The 26639-nt window shown below is 46.4% G+C and overlaps 1 protein-coding gene across 1 annotated transcript; it reads left to right on the top strand.

The window, feature by feature from the left end:
* Window positions 1-7346: 7346 nt before the first annotated feature.
* Window positions 7347-12905, top strand: CYP1B1 (cytochrome P450 family 1 subfamily B member 1). The gene is made up of 2 exons (XM_028117180.2): window positions 7347-8389; window positions 11444-12905. Exons 1-2 carry the CDS (start codon window positions 7347-7349, stop codon window positions 12030-12032), a joined length of 1632 nt encoding a protein of 543 aa, XP_027972981.1. The 3' UTR covers window positions 12033-12905.
* Window positions 12906-26639: the final 13734 nt, after the last annotated feature.

The following is a 26639-nucleotide window of genomic DNA, read 5'->3' as shown; positions in this document are numbered from 1 at the left end:
AAGGATGGCTCCGTGGCAGTGCAACAGCCATCTTCAAACATGTGAAGGACTGTTACGTGAAAGGACATTAGTCTTGCTTCACGTCTCTCCGAAGGTAGCTCTAAGTTCAGCAGAAGACAAGAACGTTCACTCCAGATTCTTTCGTAACGTTGGAAAGAACCTCCTAACATCTAGAGCTTTCTAACCCGAGCAGTCCACCAACAGGCCAGGCGACGGTTGAGAAATGAACACTCCCCTTGGAGAACAGAAAAATCCGCTGGGGGTTGATGGTCAAAAAGCCAATGTATAATTATCCAGCCCTCGCGTTCCCTTTTGGGAATGGGCAGGGGAGGGATAACCATGTAAGTTATTTAACTGCCCAGTATTTTCTTAAGCCCTGCATATGACTACAGCTTTCGACCTGAAGTTTTGTCCCTTTGAGGAAAGAGAAGAAAACCTGTTAAGGAAAACAGATCTAACCCTAAAAGCTAAGAGGTTCATGGAGTAAAAGAAGACTGGAATCTGGATCCTCAACCAAGAATCCATCCCAGATATGGAAGCTGTACCAGTCAGGAGCCCACAGCTAGACACTGTAATTTCGCTGAGCCCAAATGTAGATTTTTGTTTGGTGGTTGCACTTATTTTTGCTTTATGCATTTTCTTGGTAACCCGGTAAATATTCATTTTTAGGAAACAAAATGAAAAACAATGTCCTTCATCTGCCTAAAGGTTTTCTCTGCTTGACCGAAGTTAGGACATTTAAGCTGCATAAAAGCCACCAATGGCTCAGTTCTCAGATGGCATCTTCCTGCTTCTGTCAGTTTCCTTCCTCCTCTGCCTTCTTCCTTCCCTTTGCTCTGCATTTTTCCTTCTTTCCTGCCTCCGCTTCTCTCCCCTTCCCCGTTTCCCCAGCGCCCACGGCCTTGCCTCACGTCACCTGCATTCTGTTGACCAAAGTAGTGGACAGCAGGCTTAGTTCCACTGTGAGAATGGTGAATTTCAGGAACTGGGTGGCTGGTAGTAAAAACTCAGGGAACAAAGGTACAGAAGCAACCTCAGACCTTGGCATCCCTTCCCTTCCTTTGGATCATCACCGTCCTGAGTTAGTGATTGCTTCCCCGCACAAACACGGAACAGGAGAGTTCCCTTGAATGGGAGACTACCCTAACGATCATTGGGTTCTCTGCTAGCCCCAGCCTTTGATATTTTGCCCCTTTTTCTTTTCTTAGTTGTTCTATCTCCCTGATCCCTTTTCTTACTGTCTTCACTCCTCTTCTCTGTTCTCCTCTACCCCTAACTCTTTACTGTCCCGGGAGAGAGAAAAGGTGGGCAGGAGGATAGAGAGAGAGAGAGGAGACAAAGGAGAGCAGAGACGGTGGTCACTCCAGAAAGAACAGAGGTCTCAGAGGGAATGCAAGTGACGTGAGGCAAGGAAGGACCCAAGGAAAGGGGGAAGGGGAGGTAAGGGGAGGCAGGAAAGAAGGAAAAATGCAGAGCAGGGGGAAGAAAGAAGGCAGAGGAGGAAGGAAACTGACAGAAGCAGGAAGATGCCATCTGAGAACTGAGCCATTGGCGGCTTTTATGCAGCTTAAGATGCCGTCTGAGAATCGAGCCATTGACGGCTTTTATGCAGTGCAGGGAAATGGTTAAGTGGCTTATCTCCTGGAAACGAGACACAGTGGGACCAGGAGCAGAGGCTGTTTACATACTATATTCCTTTCACTTTCAAAAGGAATTGAAGGAGATCAAAAACCCAGATACACTTAGAGCATTCAAAGAGCAAGGACAGCAAAGAAGGGAAGGGGCAAATCAGAGAGGAAACTGGGGAAAACCATCCCCGTGAGCACGTCCATACGTTCTCCTAGCCCAAAACTCCAGGAGCCAGATCAGATGAAGGAGCCCCATGGACACGCCAATCCCCAGTTCTTGTCACTGTCCTTTCTCATCAGAGATTCTCAATCAAAACTGAGGAGACAATGTAAGATCATAATGTCAGGAAGGTAATTCTTTCTCATGCTCCTAGTTTCTAATCTTAGTAACTTTTAATTTTTTTTTTGAGTAACTTTTAATTTTGCTACAATTTCAAACTTACAGACATGTCGCAAGAACATCACAAGGAACTCTCCTTTACCCAAATTCTCCAATTATGGACATTTTACCATGTTTGTTTTATCATTTTCATCTCTCTCTCTCTCTGTCTTCTCTCCCCCTCCTTCCCTCCCTCCCTCTCTATTTTCTTAAACTATTTGAGAATATGTTGCAAACACAGATGCCCATTCACTTCTAAATACACATGAAAGTATTCTGGTGGGAAACTGGAATAATCCAGTGTAGCTTTGTGGCTTTTACGGATACCAGACTAGATGGAAAGAGCTTAGTGGGGCACTCAGGTCGGAAGGGGAGGATGGCTAAGAAAATGGTCTTAAGCTGCACTGATTTAGAAGTGACCATTTTCTTGGGTTTATTAAGGTCAATAAAATTAGCAAAATCTTCCAAAGCAAAACTGTTCCCTACGCTTTACATGGAATTGAAAAAACATCAATTGTTCACATCAAGTAAAAAAAAAAAAAAAAAAATGGAAGGGGTTATGGCTTTGGTAGGTAACACTCCTGGCTCCACCGTCCTCATCTAAGGGCTCTCAGGACCACTACTACTGAATATAAAGGCAGAGAACCCAGAGGATCACCGCCAGCGCCCACAGTGCTTTGTCGATTCTAAAACACACTGAAAATGTTTTTAACCTCTGGGAAATTAGACTATGTCTTATTAATCGGTGGCATAATTAGAAATGGCAGCCCCCTGTGTTTACATTAATGCATAAAACAACAGTGCATCTGCAAATGATAACTTCTTATATTAGATGAAATAAGAAAGATTTGTTAGCTCTGTGCTTCTTAGCCCGTATGGTACCAGGAGGAAGGAAGCAGAAGCAAGTCAGGTGGGGCACAGGGTTTTGGTGTTACCTGCTAAGAATCCTCTCAATTCCCAGCACATGATCTGTAGCTTCCTACTACTCCTCTCTCTGCCATACTCTCAGTCGCCTGGGACACTTGCTATATCCCCTGATTGCTATTTCTCTGCCTGCTAGCATGGATCTGATGACGGATGCTTGCGCATCCCATATGTCGAAGACTTGCGAGAGACTGTTGCTTCTATTCCTCTCTCCGCTCAGTGCACGTGCATATGTGTGTTTGGAGAGGGTGGAAGAGCATGGTGTGCAACCGCAAGATTGACATTATGCTGGAGGATTATGCTAGAGGGAAAGCCCATCAAGAAAACCGACTTCTAGCCTGATGACATAAGGGCTGACTTTCCTGGCTATTAGCTCCAGGTGTAACGCGTCTATCTGATTTGCTGATTTAAAATGACGATGAAGGGGGAGGCTGGGTGGCTCAGTCCATTAAGCATCTGACTCTTGATTTCGGCTCAGGTCATGATCTCAGGATTGTGAGATGGAGCCCTGTGTTGGGCTCCACGCTAAGTGCAGAGTCTGCTTGTCCCTCTCCCTTGGGTCTGTCATAATTGATAAGGACTTGCCTTTTTGACAGCATGGACCCAATTGGTTACTCTGCTTTTTAGAGCATGTCCTAGAACAAGAGCTGAGCCCAAGGCACCATAGCTTGGAGGATATGCTTAACTTATTATCTTATTGCAAGAGGGCATGCATCTAGTTTATCTAAAAATTATACAGCATTATTCAGGAATTATTAACAAGAGGGCTTAGGAACAGCCTTGGGTTATACTTTTGAAAACAGTAATGTACTTGATTTAAAGGCAACCCCTATTTGCTCTGTTTCTGGTAGGGATGCTGGGATAGAGCTTTCAGGAATGTTTGATGGCTCAGAATTGGCATAAGCCCACAGACAATTCCTGTCTATTAAATTAATGCCTACTGAGAGACTGATGCATGCAGCCATCTTGAACTGAATTATTAGGCAAGGGTCTTGTTAAAGCTGGACATTGTAAGGTTATGAAACTCATTTCAAAGGATGTGTAGGCCAACACAGCTCTGGGAAACCAATGCTTATTTACCCAGTTGCTCAAAAATAATTTCATCATGGATCCGAGTGCTCCATTACAGTGTATGAAATCATTTTCAGAGAACCTCTCAAAAACTGCTGAATGGAAACTTTTACAAAAAGCATTTTCTTATCGGGTCAGATGTTTTATTGTTGGTTTCAGTCTCTCACTGAAGGTGTCTCTTTTCAGACACCTCTTTAGGCTTCTTTAAAATTTAACCACTTATTTCCAGGTCAGTTATGAGGCATAGTCCACAGGCCTCCCTCATCCAATTTTATTGCAAAAGGTGACCACACTATTTCTTCTTTGTGATCCTCAGAGTCCTCACTTCTGTAAACAAAAACAACTATTTTAAAAAAATTCTTCCAGCTGAATTTTTTTTTAAGATTTTATTTATTTATTTGAGAGAGAGAGAATGAGGGATGGAGAGCACAGGGGGGAGGAGGGTCAGAGGGAGAAGCAGGCTCCCTGCTGAGCAGGGAGCCCAATGTGGGACTCGATCCCGGGGCTCCAGGATCATGACCTGAGCCAAAGGCAGTCGCTTAACCAACTGAGCCACCCAGGCACCTCCCCCCCCCCTTTTAAAAGGCAGGCAGGAGAGATAGCGTTTGTGCTTTTTACATCTGAGGATTTCCTTCCACACAAACGGGTACGATGGATCTGGAATGGGACTCAAGGGGTTCAAATTCTGGCTTCACCTCTTGATAGCTGGTAAGAAGTGGGAAGGGGAAGAAAACCATCAAGCATTTCAATCACTTCCTTGAAAAGAGAAATCATTTAAGATTATATTGTATTTTTTTTCTAATTTTTACTTTTTAGAGAGGGAGAAAGAGGGGTGGAGAGGCAGAGGGAGAGAGAGAGAATTTTAAGCAGGCTCCACGCCCAGCGGGAGTGGACATGGGGCTCAATCTCACAAGCCGCAGATCATGACCTCAGCCGAAATCAAGAATATGAGGCTCAACAGACTGAGCCACCCAGGCGCCCCAAGATTATACTGTATGACTGTAATTGTATTATTGCAGTGTGTGTGATCTTGGTTAAGTCACATAACCTCTCCGAACACCAGTTTCCACATCTGTAAACTGAGAAGCAATAGAATAGAGATCTCCAGCATGGGTAATACTCAAAGCGCAGAGTTGTCACGTGGTAAATGCCCCACTTTTATATTGACGCTTGAGGATCCCAGAGGCCCGGAGATAAAATTCCAGCCTGGGCAACTACCATACATCCCACCCTTCCCCGGGCTCACCCTTTCTCCAGCCTTGCGGAGAAGGCCTTTGCTCCCCAGGGGCTTGCAAATGCTTTGTACCAGCCTGTAAGGAAGGGCGCAGCCGGCCGGGGAAGCTACCGGGCCGCGAGCACCTCCGGCTTCCCCCCTTCGAAGAAAGCGTCCCCATCTCGAGTTCACAGCGCCCAGATCCGCCCCCGATAGGGTGGTTAGGGCGTCCGCCTCGCTGGCCAGCCGGGGTGCGGCCGTGCGTGCGCCGCGGTGGGTGGTGGCGGCCGGCACGCTGCCCTGGGCCGCCGCCCCCGCCCCCGCCGCCTCGGCGTGGCAGGTGCCGTGAGAAGCGCCCAAGGATATGACCAGAGCCCAAGACTTTCCAGAAGCCGCGCACGCAAAGCCCTGCTCGGCACGCAAGGGGGAGGGACACCAGAGGAAACTTCAACCCGATAAAATTGGTAGGCGCGAGGAGAACGGCCTCCTGCTCCTCCTCCCCCTCGTCCCTCCCTCCGGGATCATCAGAGCATGGTCCCTCCGCTCCTCGCCGCGAGTTCGCCCCAGCTTGGCTCCCGGCCCTGTGCCGCCGAGGGTCCCGGACGCGGCCGGCGCGACCCCGCGCGGGGCAGTGGGCGGCGCCACCTGGGTGGCTGCGAAGCGGGAAACCTCGCGACCAGCTGCGCCCGGTCAGCGCCGGCCTTTGTGTGCCAAGCGCGGCCCGGGCCCTGGGTCTGGGAGCGGCGTCTTACGGGGATTCTTGATCTCGCTGCGCGAGGGGGAAGCAGAACTTTGCGCGGCAAAGAGCCTCATTTGTTTGCAAGAAAGTTCCAATAAAATAAAACAACTAGGGATGCTGTAAAAGGCAAGCGCCGCCACCACCCGGCATTCCGCGTTCCCAAACCGACAGGTTCCCTCTCTCGGCCCGCGCGCCCAACGAGCCCGAGCGGGTTTGTCTCGGGGAACGGAGCTCAGACACCGAGGGGGAAGGGGGGTCGTGAGCTCCGGGCGGGGGGCTTGCTCCCACGGAGAACGCCGCGGGACCCGCAGGTTCTGTTCCCAGCGCGCTTCCGGGAAGCTGCGGCTTCGATGGGGAGCGACTGATTAAGAGTGGTTTTCCGGCAAACGGGAAGTTCACACCGCAGCTTCTAGCAAAGCCGCCAGCCACTGAGCCCAGGCCGTCGGGAGAATCGCGGCCATTTGGCGTGACCGCTGGAGCCCAGCGACCGGGGTCGGGGTCTGAGCGGCTGGAAGGGAGCCGGCGCCCCGCCCCCCGCAAGCCCCGCCCCGCCAGGTTCCGCCGTCTCCTCCCCCCTCTCCCCTCCACAGACCTTAAAAGCCAGGCGGGATGGCGCGTTTTGACTCCAGCGTGACTGTGTGCAAACGGGCCACGCCTCGGCGACACCAGCTGTTAGAGACGCGCGGGGGTCCTGAGGGCTGGGAATTGGCTGCACTCGTTGACCCCCAGTCTCAGTCCGCACTCTGCGAGAAAACCCCGGCTTTGCCGAGGCCCCAGGTATAGCGGGGTTTGGCAAAGGAGGCACCTTTCTCGGCCCCCAGCCCAATCCCAGCGCCCCTAGCTCGGACGACGTCTAGAGGCCCCAGAGTGGGTGCTCAAGCTCCCAGAGCAGCAGGTGTCCAGGCGAGGTCTCCGATTTCCTGGAGACGTCTTGCCCTCCATAGAGGCCCCGGCCCGATTTCGGAGCCGTCCATCCCGCGCCGCTGGAAACCGCGCCACCTCGCAGGTCAGTCTATCCGCGGAGCCGCCTTCCCGCGGCCTTGCCGGGCCGGGGTGGTAGGCACTGAGAGGGAACTGAGCGCCTCCGTCTTGATGCCCTCCGGGTTGTCCCCGAATTGCTGGAACCGTTACGCAGGTGGGGGTTGAGGTGGGGACGGAGAGTCCGGGGCACAGAGAGGTGGAAACGCGCTCTTTCCCTTCTCCTTAGAGGAATGGGTTTGGGACGGGAAGAAGCGTCCTCTGCTGCTTCCCCGGTGAGCCCGCCCTGACCTACGCGCGACCTCCTCCCTTCCCAACAGCGCACCGTAGCCGGACGCCCGGGGTGGGGGCGTGGGGCGCCGGCTCCTTCCTCTGCACACCTGAGCGTCACGCCTTCGCGGTTCTCTCTCCAGCATGGCCACCACCCTCGGTGCCGACGCTCCCCTGCAGCCGAGTGCGCTGCCGTCCCAGCAGACCACGCTCCTGCTGCTCCTTTCGGTGCTGGCCGCCGTGCACGTGGGCCAGTGGCTGTTGCGGCAGCGGCGGCGGCAGCCGGGGTCCGCGCCGCCGGGCCCGTTTGCGTGGCCGCTGATCGGAAACGCGGCGGCGATGGGTCCGGCGCCGCACCTCTCGTTCGCGCGCCTGGCGCGGCGCTACGGCGACGTCTTCCAGATCCGCCTGGGCAACTGCCCGGTGGTGGTGCTGAACGGCGAGCGCGCCATCCGCCAGGCGCTGGTGCAGCAGGGCGCCGCCTTCGCCGATCGGCCGCGCTTCGCTTCCTTCCGCGTGGTGTCCGGCGGCCGCAGCCTGGCTTTCGGCCCGTACTCCCAGAGCTGGAAGGTGCAGCGGCGCGCGGCGCACAGCACCATGCGGGCCTTCTCCACGCGCCAGCCGCGCAGCCGGCGCGTCCTCGAGGGCCACGTGCTGGGCGAGGCGCGGGAGCTGGTGGCGCTGCTGGTGCGCGGCAGCGCGGGCGGCGCCTTCGTGGACCCGCGGCCCCTGACCGTGGTGGCCGTGGCGAACGTCATGAGCGCCGTGTGCTTCGGTTGCCGCTACAGCCACGACGACGCCGAGTTCCGCGAGCTGCTCAGCCACAACCAGAAGTTCGGGCGCACGGTGGGCGCGGGCAGCTTGGTGGACGTGCTGCCCTGGCTGCAGCGCTTCCCCAACCCCGTGCGCACCGCCTTCCGCGAGTTCGAGCAGCTCAACCGCAACTTCAGCAACTTCGTCCTCGACAAGTTCCTGAGGCACCGCGAAAGCCTGCAGCCCGGGGCCGGCCCGCGCGACATGATGGACGCCTTCATCATCTCCGCGGGAACCGAGGCGGCGGAGGGCTCGGAGGACGGCGGCGCGCGGCTGGACCTGGAGTACGTGCCGGCCACTGTCACCGACATCTTCGGCGCCAGCCAGGACACGCTCTCCACCGCGCTGCAGTGGCTGCTCATCCTTTTCACCAGGTAAAGCCTCCAGCAGGCGTGGGCCGGGCCTTCCTTTCCTCCCCTGTAAAAGGTGGAGTGGGGTGGGGGACTAGAATATGCTGAGGTCGCGACGAACGCCCAGGGTGTGGGGTTCTGCGCCGAAACCTCTCGAAGGTTCTGCACCTCTCGAAGCTGAGATCGCGGCGCGGAAGCGCAGCTCGGGAAGGAAGGCAGAGTGCCGGCCGAGCCCGCGCGCGCACCTTACCCAGCAGGGCCCCGACCGCCCGCATCTTTGATCTTGTGGCTCTCTACCTCTCCAACTGGGGACAAATTTGTGGGAGCCCCCTGAAAGGCAAGATCTTCTAAGTGTCCGCAGATCAGCCCCGATCTCTGCCTCCTTGGCACAGCAGAAGCAAAATTGGCACGGTTTCGAAAGAAAGGGTAACGGGCAATATGTTCAACGAACACAGCTGCGAATCGGCTCGGCCAGTCCCGGGCGCCGGTCAGAGGCCGCCTAGCCCCGGCGTTGCCAGCCAGCCGCGCGTCCGGGCTCTGTTCCCGGGCAGAGGGAGCGCTCGGAGGCCGGCCCCGCCCGCGCTTACCCGGCACGGAAGCTTTAGGAAGGCGGCCAGAAATTAGCAGGTTGTGCTGGGTTTACGAAACCGCCGCGCTAGTTGTCTTAGAAGCGTCCGGGTAAAAAACAAAAACAAAAACAAAAAAAACCCCAGAACCTGCAGAAGCAGTCACTTTTACCGAGCGCACAGCGGCGCCTCGAAAGGCAAACAGGGTATCCAGGGGGCGCCTGCGGACGGACTTTTCTGGTTCCCGGGCCCGGCTCGGTTGGCAAGCTGGTCGGCAGTGCCCACCTGGATCGTGGTCGCAGACCTCTGGGAAGCTCTACACGCAGGACGCAAACGGGTTGCTGGTATAGGGTGTTGCCAGACTTAGAAAATAGAAAAGAAAATTCACACAGGACATGCTTTTGCTGAACGATTAACCATCGTTTATCTGAAATTTAGATATAACAGAGCAGCCTGTTTTTGTCTGGGAACCCTGCTCCAGGGGCAGATGGCTCCTTCAAGGCACATCTTGGTTGCCTTGAGAGACCTGAAGCCCTGGTTGTACCATTTCTTGGCGCAGAAGGAAGCGGCGGGGGATGCTGAATTTGCTGGCAATCCAGACATTGGAAGGCAAAGACTGCTTCTTTTCTTATTAGAATCCTGCAACCTCTATGTCCTTAGATCCTGTGCAAATACTTTTATCAATGGAATTTTTTGTATATTTAACATTGTTTTCAGTATTAAGAGCACAGAAACACATATGGGCAATGAGCAGAAATCAAATACAAAGAAGTCAATAATCGGGAAAAGACATCCCAAAATGATATCAATGGGTCCTTTGCATCCCACCAGATGCATATCATCTTTTGAAACGCCCCTCCCTTTTTTATATCAGAAACTGAATTGGGCAGCAAAGGTAAACAATTTTGGAGTCACTTTCGATTCAATATAGCCGATGAATATGTTTTTCTTCTTTTTAGTGAAAAGACAGTATGACGGAAGTTGGCAAATTACACTACCCATTTTTGTATGTAAGTTTCTTAGCAAAATACTACCATGCCCATTCATTTATGTATTGTCAGTGGCTGCCTTCCTAGCACAAGGCAGAACTGAATAGTTGTGACAGGGGGTTTGGTCAGCAAAGCCTAAAATATTTACTATCTGGCCTTTCATGAAAAAGTTTGCAGACCCCTGAAGTATGATGTTCATGAAGCAGTTTTTTAAATCACCCATAATTTCATACCATACATGCTTAAGTTTTTTTCAGAGATGCAATAATTTTTTACCTTTTTTTTTAACTTCCGACATTTTCACTTATTGTAATGGACATTTCCCTGTCTTTTAAACTTGATTTTAGTGATTTTTTTGATGGCTCCCTATTATTTTTGTCATAATATCCCCATTATTTTTGATCACTTCTTTTAATAGTGTTGATTGCATTTTTAAAATTTCAGCTATTGTTGTAGTTACATATTTTTGTACCTGTTGTTTCCTGCACATACATTTCTAGGCATGGATGACTGGGTTTAAAAAGAGTGGGGAGGAGTTACCCTTCTGCATCTTGCTTTGTACTCAGATTTTGTTTTCCAAAAGGACAGTACTTTTGTATTGCCAAGAATCAATAACCATTACAGCTTGTACCATTGTCTCTCGAATATTGGGAATTTCCTTTTAAGTTTAGAAGATGTGTAGCTTTATCTATCAGAACACCAATTTGTGTGAAGTGAGAGCAGTGTATGTGCTAGAATTATCCTGGGAGATGAGAGGAAAAAAGGATCCACTTTTGGGGCTGCTTTTTTACCTTTGTGGGCCCTGGGTGCTCTTGCCTCTGTAGACAGGTTACCCCATAAGAGATTTTTAATGACATTTATTACTAATTGGAATAAAGATAAAGATATTAAAATTAGATATTAAAACATTTTCTTTGACCTAATAGTTCTTTTTCTTCTTCTTCTTCTTCTTCTTCTTCTCCTTCTTCTTCTTCTTCTCCTTCTTCTCCTTCTTCTTCTTCTTCTTCTTCTCCTTCTTCTTCTTCTTCTTCTTCTTCTTCTTCTTCTTCTTCTTCTTCTTCTTCTTCTTCTTTCTTCTTCTTCTTTCTTCTTCTTCTTTCTTCTTCTTCTTTCTTCTTCTTCTTCTTCTTCGTTTTGATTTTGAATGAAATGAAAACATTTCCATGGGCCCTTGGAAAGTTTTGTGGGTCCTTGTGCCTCACGGAGAAGTTGGCTTTGTCCGTTAGGAGCTTTTTCAGGCTAGAAAACTTAAGACTATTTTCGACTTAGGATAGGAAAGAGAACATTAGCCAGGTAAGGCTTATTACAGGAAATAGAACTATTAGTTTATCCATCCTGTAATTTAGTGAGAAATTAGGAAGCTGTTTGGGATTCTTTTCTTTTTTGGGGGGCTGGCAGTGTTAATTCAGCCACTGATTCAGATAAAGAAGGTGGAATTAAAATAAATGGTCATGTGCTTTCTAGACGAAAGAAGGATTCGTTTTCCTCACTTATTTTCTCCTTCTGTGTTAACAACCCAACAGGTATCCTGAAGTGCAGGCTCGGGTCCAGGCCGAACTGGATCAAGTCGTGGGGAGAGACCGGCTACCCTGCCTGGATGACCAGCCCAACCTGCCCTACGTCATGGCCTTTCTTTATGAAGCCATGCGCTTCTCCAGCTTCGTGCCCGTCACCATTCCTCACGCCACCACCACCAGCGCCTCTGTCTTGGGCTACCACATTCCCAAGGACACGGTGGTTTTTGTTAACCAGTGGTCTGTGAATCATGACCCAGTGAAGTGGTCTAATCCAGAGGACTTTGATCCGGGCCGGTTCTTGGACAAAGACGGCTTCATCGACAAGGACCTGGCCAGCAGTGTGATGATTTTTTCCGTGGGCAAACGGCGGTGCATTGGGGAAGAGCTTTCCAAGATGCAGCTGTTTCTCTTCATTTCCATCCTGGCTCATGAGTGCAATTTCAAGGCCAATCCAGATGAACCCTCGAAGATAGATTTTAATTACGGTCTGACCATTAAACCCAAGTCATTTCGAATCAACGTCACTCTCAGAGAGTCCATGGAGCTCCTCGATAGTGCTGTCCAAAAGTTTCAAGCCGAGGAGGACTGCCAGTGAGAAGCCACAAGGAAGCGAGCTCGAATTTTAGAAGTACTCAAGTGGGGGGGGATGGGGAGTAGACTTTGCTAACTCCTTGCGCCACTTTCTCAGTTAGCCTCTAGAGTGAGCATAAATCAACCGACCGGCAGATGATGTGCTTCACACATGTGCTCAGAGGAGCACTGGGCTATGAAGGAGCTCCTGGAAGGGTTTTGGAGCCAAAGAATTAAAGGGTCCAAAGAATTTTTACACAATGATGAGTGCTGGAAATAGTATCTTGGAGGGAGCATCCTTGGGAGTTGAAACCCACATGTGTGCACATGCAAATGAGTGAATGAAGAAGAGTTTCAGTGACCATGCCTCCGTGGGTGGGGTCCGAGATGGATGTTCCGCTGCTGAAATCTGCTCCGTAGGAAAATCGTAGTAAGCAAAGTTTCAGAATATATTGTTGAATATGCAAAGGCAAATAATTTCAGTGTAAGACATGGGATTGAGGGTGATAGGGGAAAAGGGTAAAGACCAGAAATTCCTTTCTCACCTCTTCAATAAAAAATAGTTTAGGGAGGCTGTAGTATCTACATGGATGGATTTGTCTTTTTGCCTAGTGATATGCTTTCTCTTTTTTTTGCATAAATCATAAAGTCATTTGCTTATAAAGAAATTAATAGTATGGTTGATTCAGTGATTATAGTAGGCTTCAATGATTTATCAGGAATTTTAAAGTGTAAGTTGTTAAATTGTAAAAAAATTCTAAGCCGAAGTCATACCTTTGTTGTTGCCAAAGTACAGAATTTCAATGATGAGAAAAAAAAAGATTTACTGGCCCAGCTAAGCTTTATAGTATATGATAATAATGCATTAATTTCAGGAAGTTTCATAGGTTAAAAAAGTCACCAAATACTAGTCAATATATTTATATTATAATTATCATAAGCAATATGTATTAGTTAGTAGATTATTAAATAGTATTAGCTGTTTTGGTTAAGAAAAGTTTGAATAATGTACATCTTTCCAAAAGAAAGACAAATGAAAAAGTATAATTCAACCAATTTGGGCTCAAATACGTGAAATGAGCCTATTTTAACATGATGGAAACCAAGGTAAAGCAAAGTCCATTCTCTCATCTGTAACTTGAATGAGAACTTAAAAGTCTCAAAATTGGATCTCTAAGATGTGTTCCTTATTACTTTATAAGATATTTTCTAAAATTATATTCATAATCTAGAATCTTCTTGTGAAATGAAGTTAATATGTTATAATTCCAAACTCTTGGCATGCTTAAATTTTAATTAGATTTTAGAGCCATTCTGATTGTTGAGTTCCAGTTGAAGTTACTGGAAATCTAACCATTAGCCTGGGCAAGGCAGAGAAATTTAACCTGTGTCTGCCTGATGAGTAGGGAAAAATGCAATGAATTATTTAGATGTTCTCTTTATTAGAGAACCAGGGGGGAGATTCCCATCATAATAGGCCTAGTTTCTTAAATGATTTTTTAAAAATAGTGTTCATGTCTGTGTTTTGGAAAGTCAGAATCAGAAGGTAGTGTTAGAAGGCTGTTTTGAAGATTGCATCATATTCCATTGGAGCCCATCAGATCGGGCATGCTGTTCAGGATGGCCGGCCTGGTGAGCAGTCACTTTGGTAACTGTGAAAACATGAAGCCTGAATGAAATACGTATGTTCCATTTATGTAAAGAGCCTGAAAACCTTAAAAAAACACACACACACACACACACAAAATGCATTATAGAAGATGGCGAAAGTTCAAAGTAAAGGTTGGAGCTTTAACTTCATTGCATGTGAACTTGCAGAGGAAGATATACCATGTCCTGAAAGCTTACTGCTTCTTACATTCTGTTAAGCTTTTTGGAATCTTTTAATCAAAATTACAAAGGGAAGAGTGACGGCTGTGCGTAGGGGTGGTGAGAAAAAAAGAGAGGAAAAGGAAGAAATATGGTTAAACTTTTCCCCACTCATTCCAAATTAATTCATCTGAAGCACAAAATTTGAAATATGAACATTTAGAAAAATGTTTCGTGGGCCAACGTTAAATCCTAAGTAGACTTAAAAAAAATCTACAACACAGACAATCTATTTTGTAATTTGGAATTCTTTTATTAATAAACATTTCGTATAATTTTAATCAATAGGATCTCATAGCTCTACCTCTTGAGTATGTAGAACTGTGCCAGTATTTTTAAAGGCACTAAAGCCAACTGTAGAAATCGGGCTTAGTCAGTACATTTAAATTTTTTTGTCACCAGCTATTCGAAAACGTGATTACCCTCCACCCCTAAGCAGGGCCGAGACAGGAATTAGGCTGCCCTAGCCCACTTACTCTGAGACATGTGTGGTACCAAGAGTAATCATGTACCAATCTGGATGCATCATTAAGTCATCCAAGTCCGGATGTGCTAGAATCTGTACGGATGTAGGCTCAGTTCGTCTGGGACTTCTGGCAATGGAAAAGCTGTGCTTATATAGGAAGTGAGGTGGGCTCTTGGAGGCTACCTGGCTTATTTAAATACAACTAGGTTATTCTATATTTTATAATCTAGTTAAAGAAAGAAAATCAAAACCCAAAACAGACAAATACAAATAACCAAACTTGGAGGCTACAATAATCCAGCTACTGGTTTAATCAGAAAACCTTATTTTATTTCTTCCAGAGAAAGAATGTATTTGCTGGTCACTATTGTAGTCAGAATATCTACTCCAGGTTATGATGATAGTTAAAGTATATTGTTTCTTAAATGCTTCCTTTATATACTGAAGCTTTGACTTTGCAAGAAGATTACTTTTTTCCAAACAAAAAGATGTCTCAGGTTTGTTTTGTGGGTTTATCTGAAAGCTTTTTTTTATTTTTCTCTGAAAGCTTTCATGTCTCAGAACTTAGCCTTCACCTGTGAAATGCTATTATGTCCTTAATATTTCCTTATTAGATCTATATTAGATCAAGTAGTTGCATAGCATTTATATTAATTTGTATGTTCTTAGCTATGACACACTGTGTGGTACTTTAGTAGATGTTTATAGCTCAACGATAACTTTTTATTTAACCTTTTCTTATTGTATTTTATGATGTTTGCTTTTAACATGTACAGAGCAACTATCATACATAGTTGTAACTGAAATACATTTTGGTGACACAGTGTTAACATGTATCTTTTTACTGTTCAATATACCAGATTAAAAACATTCTGTATCTGTAATTACCTATAACTGGACACCATTACCAAAATAATAAAAATCACTTTCATAATCTTGTTACAAAGTTTTACTTTATGTTGTAGCAAATATGCTACATTTTTTTCAACATGCCTCCATTCATTAGTGCATCCATTCATTTCAACTACTACTTATAAGTGCTTGAATTAAAATGTTGCATTTAAACATTTTACTTGGTCATTTGACATTTTAGGCTGCTTGCTTTTTTTTTTAAATATGCTTTCAGGATTCAGTTTCCTATCAAATTCCTGATCTCTATATTTTTGAGTTTATGAGAACCAACACAGAAGTTAAATTTCAGTGGCAAACACCTAGCAAAGTGGGAGTTGATTTTTAATTTTGAAAGATTGACTAGACTGAGACTTTTAAGACTCTGACCTTTTATTTTTGCTTCATCTAAAAAATGCAGGATGCACTCTCACCCCTCAGCAGCACGCCAGTCCTTTCCTTTAGTATTTCATTCATTCATTTTGTTTCCTTTTGTCACGAAAGCTTTTATATGTGCGCGTGTGCACACGCGTGTGTGTGTGTGTGTGTTTTGAAAGCTTTTGTTTTCAATTTGGTTGATACACATTCGTTCATTCATTTTTAAGGTACATGTGCCTTAACTAATAAATGTAATTCATGTCCAATAAAAATAGAATGGAGGAGAGCATTCTGTCACATACTCTGTGGAAATATTTCCTGCTGACCTTTCTACTGGGTGAAAGATGTGACTTCCCAGGGCCTCTGCTGGGACTCTCCAGGCTCTCTCCTCCCCACCCGCACAGATGACAGGGTGTGCAGTGCCAAGGGCTCTCATTTCTTCCAGACCGAAGCTCCCATTACCGTGAAAACAGAAAAAGAAATTGGGAAGTGAAAGTGCACACAGTGTTATTGATGCCTTGGCTTGACAACGTCATTGCAGCAACTAAAAGGTATGGCTATAAATTGGTTTAAGAGAAAACCCACTTGTTCTCCAAATGGGCTAACACAGGATCTTCGGAATGGTCATAAAGTTTTAGGACGAGTGAAATACATTTTTCCACAGGAGAAATTCTAACAAAATTCTAAGTGGCGTCAGGCGTTTGCAAAAATGTCAAGCAGAGTTGAATTCTCCCCAATCAATCCACTAAAATATAAGGCTGGAGTGCAGGGTGGGAAATGGATGGAGCTTTAGACAGAAGACAGGCACGATTGCTGCAAACGCATAGAGGTTATTTCTCTGACCTTGAAGCCAGTCCATTTTTCTGCAAAAGTTGGACTGTTGACACTCCCTCCCTTCGCCTCAGTGACTCACACGCTCCCTGCTCTCCAGTTCTGACCTACTAGCTATAATTCTCAGAGAAGGGAAGAAAAAGAAAAGAATACATTCAGAAGCAATTATTTTTAATGGGAAAGATTGGAGAAAATCTGGTTTTCAATAGGTTTGGGCAAGCTACAGGCAAACGACCACTGATGCCTGGAGCTGCTGATGCTCACACACAAGCTGTGTGGTCTACACTGACACTTCCCAACGCGAGGCAGGTATGAGTGGAAGACGCGCAACCAGAATACATGGAGCACGTATTCTTTGAATCACCACGCTAAGCATAACCGCGCAAGAAGTCTGTGTGCGGGGCAGTAATGAAGCGTGTCCTACGCTGAGTATTTGGCAGTGTCTGGATGGTCCCCAGACATAAGTCCAAAACCTGTTGTCCTCATGCTGTAGTGTCACCTTCCAACCCGGCTGTGTCTGGGGGACAGTCTAGTCTGTCTGTTTCAATCCCTCTGATCCTTGGGTTTCACAGCCATGCATCTCCTCTGTATAGGGCACATTCCACACGGAAGTCAGGGTGTGACTGACATTGTGAAGTGCCAGGTAGACTCACAACACTCCTCTCTTCTGAGAAAAGCATCCTTAAACTTCCTTATTAAAAAGAAAGAGAAGAAGGGAGGGAGGCAGGGAGGGAAGGAGAGGAAGAGAAAGAAGAAAGAAAGAAGAAGAAAAGAAAGAAAAGAAAGAAAAGAAAGGAAAAGGGAAGGAAGGAAGGAAGAAAAGGAAAGAAAAAAGAAAGAAAGAGAGAAAGGTCATGCTTTGTTTTATAATGCTAAAATTTCTACAATCTGTTTGGGCTAAGGATCCTTGCCTGAGCCAAAGGCCATTCATAGGTAGGACCAGTTGCCTGTGAAGTGGCCTAATTCAAGAATTCTCTCTGATAGGGGGACACCACCCTGGATATTGGCTCATGTGACCAGTCAGAACATTTCCTGCTCTCAGCGAACTTGAGTAGGGTAAACACACAACATCCACCAGAGAGAGTACAAAACCAAGGCATGAAGGAGACTGGCATGTTGACGGGAAGCCTGCCTTTGAAAACAGCTTCCTGGAGCTACTGGAACTAGTATCAGATGACTTGAGATCCCTCTAGGTGATAGGCTAAATCAACTAACTAGCTAAGTAAGTATTATACTAAATAAACAACACAATATTGTACAAATTGCACAATATAACAGCACAAACCCAGCAGCCACTAAGATCCCTTCAGGTCAGAGCTAAGAGTCACTCCACCAGCCTGGAAAATCTAGGCTCTCTTAAAAATGTTTAATTCTGTTTTTTATTCCTACCTGCCTATTTTTGTTTTTCTCGGTGCTTCATGGGTACTTTTTGTTTGCATGTGTTCCAGCAAAATTTGCATTATTGTTTTTTATACATGTGGTTTTAATTTATGCAAGTGCTTTCTATATCTCGTCCCGCCGCTTAGTCTTCTCCTCGTACGATACCTTCAGTACTGTCCGACCCCGTGGCTTCTGCCCACTGCCTCGTGCTTCCGGGCATTCATCCGCATTTTCTCTATCCAGGTCTTGGGAATGGGCACCCAAATGGCCTCCGATTTCATGTGTCCCCAAATAATGCTTCAAGGAACATTTTTGTACATGTTCCCTTGTGGACCTGTGAGAAGTTTGTAATAGACACCATACCCGCCATCAGAACTGTCAGGTCAGCAGGTTTGTGTCTACGTGATTTGGGGACTGTAAGCATGTTCTCCAGGATGCAACCAGACACACTCCTGTCAGCCGTGAGACGGTCCGTCTACACCTATGTCCCCAACAACACATGGAAATGACCTCATTATTTTATACATGCAGTATACCGTTTAGGGAGGTATAATGCATTAAATAGACTTTTTTTTTTTTTTAAGAGCTGTCTACCCTCATTTTTCAATACGTCCTGTAGATAAATCTGTAGATCTAGCACATCTCTCTTCGATGGTACAATCATTAAAACAGGCCCCAGGTGCCAACAACTTGTTACTGAATGATGGTTTGCATATACAGTTAAGAATGAACAAAGGAGTGAGTTCTGTTAAACCTGCTTCTCAGCGCTGATGACACCATCTTTCCCGACTGCATTCTCAATCCGTGCCCTTCAAGTCTGACCTCGGTTTCTTCTCCCTGCCATCATGTTGAGCTTAGTTAAGGTTTTGAGGTTCTAACTCACTCTGAAGCAAGCAGAAATGCCAATCCTGGGTCTTCCTTCTGTGGTATAACAGTGGCTTTCAAACATTTTTTACCATAATCTGCAGTATAAAATATATTTTGCATTATGACTTAGTATTACCTATGTGTGTGACTGTGTACTTACATACTTATATAAAAATAACATTTACCAGGGCACCTGGGTGGCTCTGTTGGTTAAGCGTCTGCTTTTGGCTCAGGTCAGGATCCCCGTGTCCTGGGATCCAGCCCCGCATCGGGCTCCCTGCTCGGCGGGGAGCCTGCTTCTCCCTCTGCCTCTGCCTGCCGCTCCCCCTGCTTGTGCGCTCTCTCTCTGTCTCCATGTCAAATAAATAAGTAAAATCTTTAAAAGCATTGTATTCACCATTGTTTTCTGTGATGTGATCTGTTTTCAAATCTACTTTATTTTTTTCATTAAAAATATACCGTAATGAGATACCACCACAAACCTTTGATAGAGGCTAAATTAAAAAACAAACACCTCATCATAATAAGTGCTAGAGATAAGGTGAAGATGCTAGAGCTTTCAAACATTGCTGGTGGGGAGTGCAAAATGGTCCAGTGTGATGCAGCAATCCCACTCCTAGATATTTATCCTAGGGAAATGAAAATTCACTCACATAAAAGCTTTATATTAATATTTATAGCAGCTTTATTCATAATCACCCCAAACTGGAAACAACCTAAGTGTGCTTCACAGGTGATTGGCTACACAAACCTTAGTACATCCATGCAGAGGGGTGACACCCAGCAATAAAAAAGCAATGAACTCAGCCGATTTATGCACCAGCGTAGAGGAATCTCGAGGAAACACCAGTGAGTCAAGAAGCCATCCTCCAAGGGTTATATACTGTATGAATCCAGTTTTGTGATTTTCTCAAAAAGACTAAAGTGATGGAGAGTGGATCCCTGGTTGCCAAGGGTTAGGGGTGGACGGAGGCTGTGACTACAGAACATGGTGGAGTTTTGGGGGGTTTCTGACTGTGGCAATATAGTTAAACAGATCTATACGTGTGTTAAAATTTATAAAACTATACATTAAAATAGGCTGAAAAATAGTTTTGAAGGAGAGTTGGTGCAAATGAGCTTCAGTGAAGCTGAATGGAGGTTGGTAGATAGGACAGAAGCTGCTGGAAGACAGAGAAGCACTGAACAAAGAAGGTCAAGTCCAGCTGTGTGAACCAGCGTCACCTGTGTTGAGTCCTTGTAGGCTGAGGGGAAAGGGTGGTAGCAGGCCCTCAGAGCAGAACCGGAAAGTAGGACACCAGCATTTGCAATGAACAACAGCAGCTAAAAGTCGTGAGTTGGAACCTGCCACTTGGTGCAATTTAAATGCAATGCTGTGAGTGTGAACTGAGCACCTACTGTGTGGCAGGCACTGTTCTGGGCACTGGTGATAGAACAGTGAGGAAGATACCTAGCTCTGAGCTCTTGGAGCTGATATTCTAGTGGAGTGGACATGGAGAGAGAAAAGAAAGAAGACTTCAGTTAGTAGTAAGTGCCCTGGTGCTGTAAAGACAATGAAACAGCGTGGAGTGTGTGTGTGTGCGTGTGTGCGCGTGTTGGGGGAGTCTAGAAGGAGTAGCCTTTTGGAAGGAGGTGGCAAGGAGTAGAATTAAGCACAAGCGCCCTCCCCCTCCCACCCTATGGGAAGGAAATAACCTGCACTGAGTTTTCAGACAATAAATTAGTTACAAAAAAAAAAAAAAGCTGGTTACAACTCTTAAATTGATTCTATGGTCACTAATGAGTCACAGGCCACAGTCTGAAATAAAATCACTTCAGCATGACCAATGACAGATGTTGTAGGCAAGCCCTTAATCAGCTTTGGCTTTTGGTTTTGCCGCATGGCATCGGAACGGTCCAGACCGTTTCCTGCCTCTGACTCCCAAACTCCTTCCCGATCCTGTTCCCCGGGGAGCACTGAAGCAACTCCTGGAGAATCACCAGCGAGTCGGCCCTCTGTGTACATAAGGATGTTGGCGCTAACGTACTTGACAACGGTGCTTTGAAAAGTACAAGTTAAAATGGCCTGCAGATTCTGCAACTTTACGAGCAGCAGAGGATTTCAAATCTTTGGAGCACTTAAGGGATCTTTTTCTGGAATATTTCACAGACTCTATCTCCGGCCGTTGAATGAAACTTTTATTGTGTCTGATTGAAAAGGATTTCCACCCTGATTTCCGTGGGCTTGCGGAGAAGAGCAAGCAGCCTGGGGTTACTGTGTCCCCGGTCTCACATCCCCGGTATCGTAGCGCGGGTCTGGCGAGGCTGTCTTTGTGGGCCTTGCTTTGCTGTTGTTATCACTCAGCTCTGGCTGTTGTTCAGGCGCTGGGACACCAGAGCGAGGGTCACACCCAGCTCTGAGAGTGTTACACAGTTCCCTTGGGGCTGGCAGGCTCTGTGCTGGGCCTTCTGACGCCTCCTCGGGTGCTCACCACCCCCGACCCCCACATTTCACTGCTGCCCCACTTCAGGGGGCCATGGGGCACTTCAGCTCTCCTACTCCCTTTCTCAGCAATCATCATTTTAGCTTCAGACTCTGCTTCTGCAGTTTCCATAGCCTCCGAGCAAATCCAGTTGGCACACTGCTTTCCCAGCACTTGGCATTGATATTGAGGGAAAAAGTGGGGAAACACAGGCTGGACAAAGAGGTGGAAGAATAAGGTTGGTTTTTTACTGTTGTGTTTTCCAGCGTGGTTTCCAGAAACTCATTGCGGTAAAAAGTGGAGCAAGCCTGCTTGCCACTTGGTTTTCTTTTTTAACTTCATGAGATGGTTCTGGAAATACCTATCAAGGCTTTGTTAACGAAACCCACCAAAAACCATCCTCCCTCCTCAGGGCCTCACCAAGCTCATTTTCTCTGTGACCATGTGGCAGGGGGTTCAGTCCATGATCCAGAGCTGCCACTGGGCTCTGTGGAGTTCAGCTCCTTTATCACTTTCTTTGCCCAACCTGCTCCTCCGGCCCCCCCGCTCTAGTCCAAGCTCAGACCTCACACTTTTTTTTTTTTTAAAGATTTTATTTATTTATCTGTCAGAGAGAGAGAGAGTGTGTGAGTGAGAACACAAGCAGGGGGAGCGGTGGGCAGAGGGAGAAGCAGGCTCCCCACCGAGCAGGGAGCGTGATGTGGGGCTCGATCGCAGGACCCCGGGATCATGACCTGAGCCGAAGGCAGACCCTTAACCGACTGAGCCACCAGGTGCCCCAGACCTCACCTTCTTGATGAAGCCTACCTCCTTTGACCACCGGCCAGACACTCTCAGTTCACCTTATCTTACTCTATGTCTTCTGTGTTTCTTTTTTTCTATTTCATAGCACATATTTCCTGCTAATATAACAAACCTAACCTTTCCATCTTGTTTACGGTTTATTGTCTGTCTCTAATGGACCTCACTCCACAAAATGTAAGAATGGACATCTTTATGTTGCTTGGGAAGTAGAATATCCAATCATCCTGCTAGGTTTTCTACACAACATCTGTGTGATCTGATCACTGCCTGAAATAATCCATTCACACACACACACACACACACAGTTAGTTAATTGTTGTCGTATAGACCTGTGCTGTCCAATAAGATAGCCATTAGTCACATGTGCCTATTTAAATCTAAAGTAACTAAGATTGAAAAAGTTACAGTTCAGCTCCTCAGATATATCAGCCATATTTCAGGTGCTCCGTGGCCACATGTGGCTAGTGGCTACCACTGCGGACAGCACAGATATAACACACTTCCAACATAGCAGAAAGTTCTATTGGACAGCACTGTCATAGATGAATCAGTTTGTCAATGTATTTGATTTTTTTTCTTTTATCCAAGTGGTAGCTATCTATTTAGTGTCTACTTGGAGTAAGGCACCATGATAAGAAATGCACACTGCATGGGTTGAATTCAGAGAACTTGCTTCTTTCAGCAAGTGGGTCTGAAGATAAATATAATATGAAAAGATATGTATCAAAAGCCTTGAGGTAGATACAGATAAAGGACTGCAGGAATTCAAAGGAAGGAGAGATTTATATTTTTCAATTCGGGTAAGAAATCAAGGACGACTTCTTGGAGGAGGTGGATCTGAAACAGAAAACTGCCCATTACTTCAGTGTGAAAGCACAGGACACTCAACACCTTGAGATAACTAGAGGAGAGGACCTGTATACAGTCATAACCTGATAGGAAAGTTAGCTCCGCACCAGGAGATTAACAGTGACAGTTCCCATGGCTTTGGGGTTCTGCTTTTACCTCTCCCTCACCTTTGCCCTGGGACAATGAGTCCCCCGGAAACAAAGACTTCCGGTGCTGACGTCCTTTGCTTGCACAGGGCTGGGACTGACAACGCTTGAATGGTTCCTTCTCTGATGCTTCCCCTCTGCCTGGGAGTGCCAATGCAGGGAGACTCTTCTCCTAATGCCGCTTCCCTTTGCGGGACGAAGCTTGAAGTCTTGACCTAAAGAGCTCTACTGCAGGTTGATGAGTGATTGAATGTGATTTTTCGGATATCTGAGATTCTCTGCCTGGGCTCATTTACCCTCTCCCCTGAGCCCGTAGGTGCTGACTCGTATTAGCCCGGACCTCACTCACAGGTGGAGGACCCCATACTCCCAGCGGGAAAATAAACTCAGGACAAAGGAAGAGGGCATGTGAGGAGCACAGTTATTTCCACAGAAATCAATTAAATTTGGAAGAGCTGCTCTAGCTCTCCGAGGCCGCTACTACGGTTTGAATACTTGCGGAGTGCTTCTTCTGACACTGCTGGGACCACCTCAGGGGCTCCGTGGACCACCAGCCATCTAGATAGATGCCACCTTCTGTGGTTTGCACCAGAGGTCAGCAAACCGCAGCCCACGGACCAAATCCGGCCCATGGCTTATTTTTTCCCAGCTTGTGAGCTATGACTGGTTTCTACATTTTTTAATGGCTGGCAAATATCAAAAGAAGAATAGTATTTCGGGACACATGAACATTTCATGAAACTCAAAATTCTGTATGCGTAAATTAAGTTATGCCGGGACCCAACGACATCCATTTATTTGCTTTTTGTCTATGATTGCTTTCCTTCCCCAGAGGCAGAGTTGGGAAGTTGTGACACGGGCCACAAGGCCCGAAAAGCTGACAATATTTACTCTCTGGCCCTAACAGAAGAAGGGTGCCTGCCAGTCCTGGTCTGTACCATCCCCTTCTGGAGGCACCAGCAAATATTGATAATAACGTCCTCATGGTCCTCAGGCACGTTATGGTTGACAGAACACTTTCCCGCACACCATTTTCCCCTCTGTCTTGAATTGTCCTGGGCTCCGGCTCGGCTCTGGGAGGCTGAGGTTGCTTCACAGGTAGACATGAGCCCACAAAGTCAACACCCCACATGAGGTCATTCGGGAGCAGAAATGGGTGACAGGTATTTTTTTACCAAGGCAATATTCCAGATTGTTTGAAAATGTAGGCATTGAATGACAGACTAGAGAACACAGCAGTTACGTTCAGGCATATTCAGACCCACGCAGTGTGGTAACATTACTGAAACAAAATAAAAAACAAAACAAAACAAAAAAAACGATCATGGCTTCAGGACTTGAAGTTCTTGCTTAATTATTTTCCTCTTCCCCGAACGATTTGGTTTCTGTAGGTTTATATCATCTGAAAGAGTGCCCTTCACAATTATTACGCATAGCCTGAGATAATTGAACCAATCAAATAAACGAAATTCTTCCTCATATATGGTCACAGGCGACACTCTGAAGCGTGTTTTTGAGCAACTCTCATAGGATCTTCCGTGCAGAGCGGAGTAAATCAAGTATAATTTTATGTCCATTCAGATCATTTATTCACATCCAACCTAAGCTTTTTCTTTAAGATCTTTTTTAAATTAAATTAAATTTATTTATTTGACAGAGAGACACAGCCGGAGAGGGAACACAAGCAGGGGGAGTGGGAGAGGGAGAAGCAGGCTTCCTGCGGAGCAGGGAGCTCAATGGGGGGCTCGATCCCAGGACCCTGGGATCACAACCTGAGCCGAAGGCAGATGCTCAACGACTGATCCACCCAGGCACCCCACAACTTATGCTTCTAAGAATTGTTAAGCACTGTTAGATTTTGTTATAAGAGAAAACTACTATAAAAACAAACACATTTCCTGATTCAGTGGTGTTTATTCTCTGTTCAAGGAGACACACTCGAGCACCCCGAACACAGTGGGATGGATGCAGCAACAGTTCTGGATGAAGTGCCGGGGGCGGGGGGGGGAGTAAAGATCAGAAAAGACCCAATTCCCCTAAGGAACGTGGGGAGATGAGGGTTGGGACTGGCTCTGCCGAGGAGGTTCCATGTGAGCTGGGCCTCGAAAGATGCTTAGGGTTGACCAGAGAGACAAGATCCTGGGAAAGGGGGCTGAAAAGATCCTGGATAGGCGCTGAAGTATGGAAGGGCCTGGTGGTCTGCCTGGTTCCCTGCTGGGTCTCCAGTGCTTGCAACTGTGTTGGCCCCTTGTACGCGCTCAGTAAATACCTGCTGGATGAATGAATCTGACGTACTTGGGGGTAGTGATAATCCAGAAAGAGTGGGGGCTCATTTGTATCCTTAGTAACATGCTATTTGGGAACCATTGCAGGGATGAGATGAGACTGACTTTTAATTTGATTTTTCATGCGTCTGTGGATAAATAAATAGCTCGTCTTGGGGCCCCTGGAAACAGCTTCTACTCTCTTCAACAGAGTTGCTGAAGCATTCTCCTGCTCTGGCACATGGGGTCAACATTGTGTATGCACTTGGCATTCCCATGAAACCTCCCACACGGCCCAGGACATTTTAGCTAATAGTGCTGAGATATCCAGCTGTTAACAATATGCCAGTAACAGCCACCTGTGGGCTGTTTGGTCTTAGGTAAGATGGACTGTTCATCTCTGGCAATTGTATTTGGAAAGCACTATTCATTCTCTCACTCAAAAAAGCATATCATGATTCAAGTGAGAAAGTTATATTATTATAGGAATAATTTTAAATCAACTGCTTTATTTATTTATTTGTTTGTTTGTTTATTTATTTAGAGCATGCCAGGGAGGAGCAGAGGGAGAGAGAGAATCCCAAGCAGGATCCACGCTCAGCTTGGAGCCCAATATGGGACTCGATCTCACGGCCTTGAGATCATGACTTGAGCCAAAAATCAAGAGTCAATTGCTTAACCGAGCCATTTATTTTTAAGAGACATTATTATTTGTACTTGTTGGACTTTATTTTTACGAACAAATGACTTTCAATCTCACAGTAATTAAAATACACAACTGGGATTGAGAACCAGTGCTTTGTACTACAAAGAGCCTTGACATTTATGGATTTGGCAGTCGTGGAGTTAGTGACTGAGGGTCCGTTCCATACAGTGATTTTTCGGAGGCACAGATTTGAATGCCATGGCCAGCAAGGCCAGAGGATGGGAGTGAATCCATTAGCTGGTGAACCTAGTCCACTGCCCACCTGCTCATGTCAAAATAGCATTAACATTTTCTACTTGACCTCAGGGTCCTGTAATTCTTGGGAACTGATTAAGAAAAAAAGTTTGTAGAACATGTCCCCAGGACAAACAACGACTGCTGGTGATGAAAATAAAAAGACAGAGAAGTCATCAAAGAAGAGTCCTTAGGCGGGTTCATCAATGCCTATGGAGAATCATTAAGAATATGAAGGTCACTCAGAATTTCCATTTCCACTTGACTGCATTGTACAGAGGGCATGTAAAACTCTGTTGCCATTCACAAACACCTCCAGACACATCCCACCTGACTGCCGGGGGTCGACTATATCTTCAACACTCCCCTGGCAATTTGGTTTTGCTATGACTCTGCATGACCTTGAAGAAAGGGGTTGGCAACTCAAAGATAAACATCAAACCAGACTTGGTCTAATTACATAAATTCCAGATTGGTGAAGCCTGAGC

The sequence above is a fragment of the Eumetopias jubatus genome, unplaced genomic scaffold, assembly GCF_037043125.1.
Source record: "Eumetopias jubatus isolate StellerSeaLion01/CBP00866 unplaced genomic scaffold, mEumJub1_p1.0 scaffold_9, whole genome shotgun sequence".
NCBI classification, from domain to species: domain Eukaryota; kingdom Metazoa; phylum Chordata; class Mammalia; order Carnivora; family Otariidae; genus Eumetopias; species Eumetopias jubatus.
This window is presented reverse-complemented; position numbering and strand designations above follow the sequence as displayed.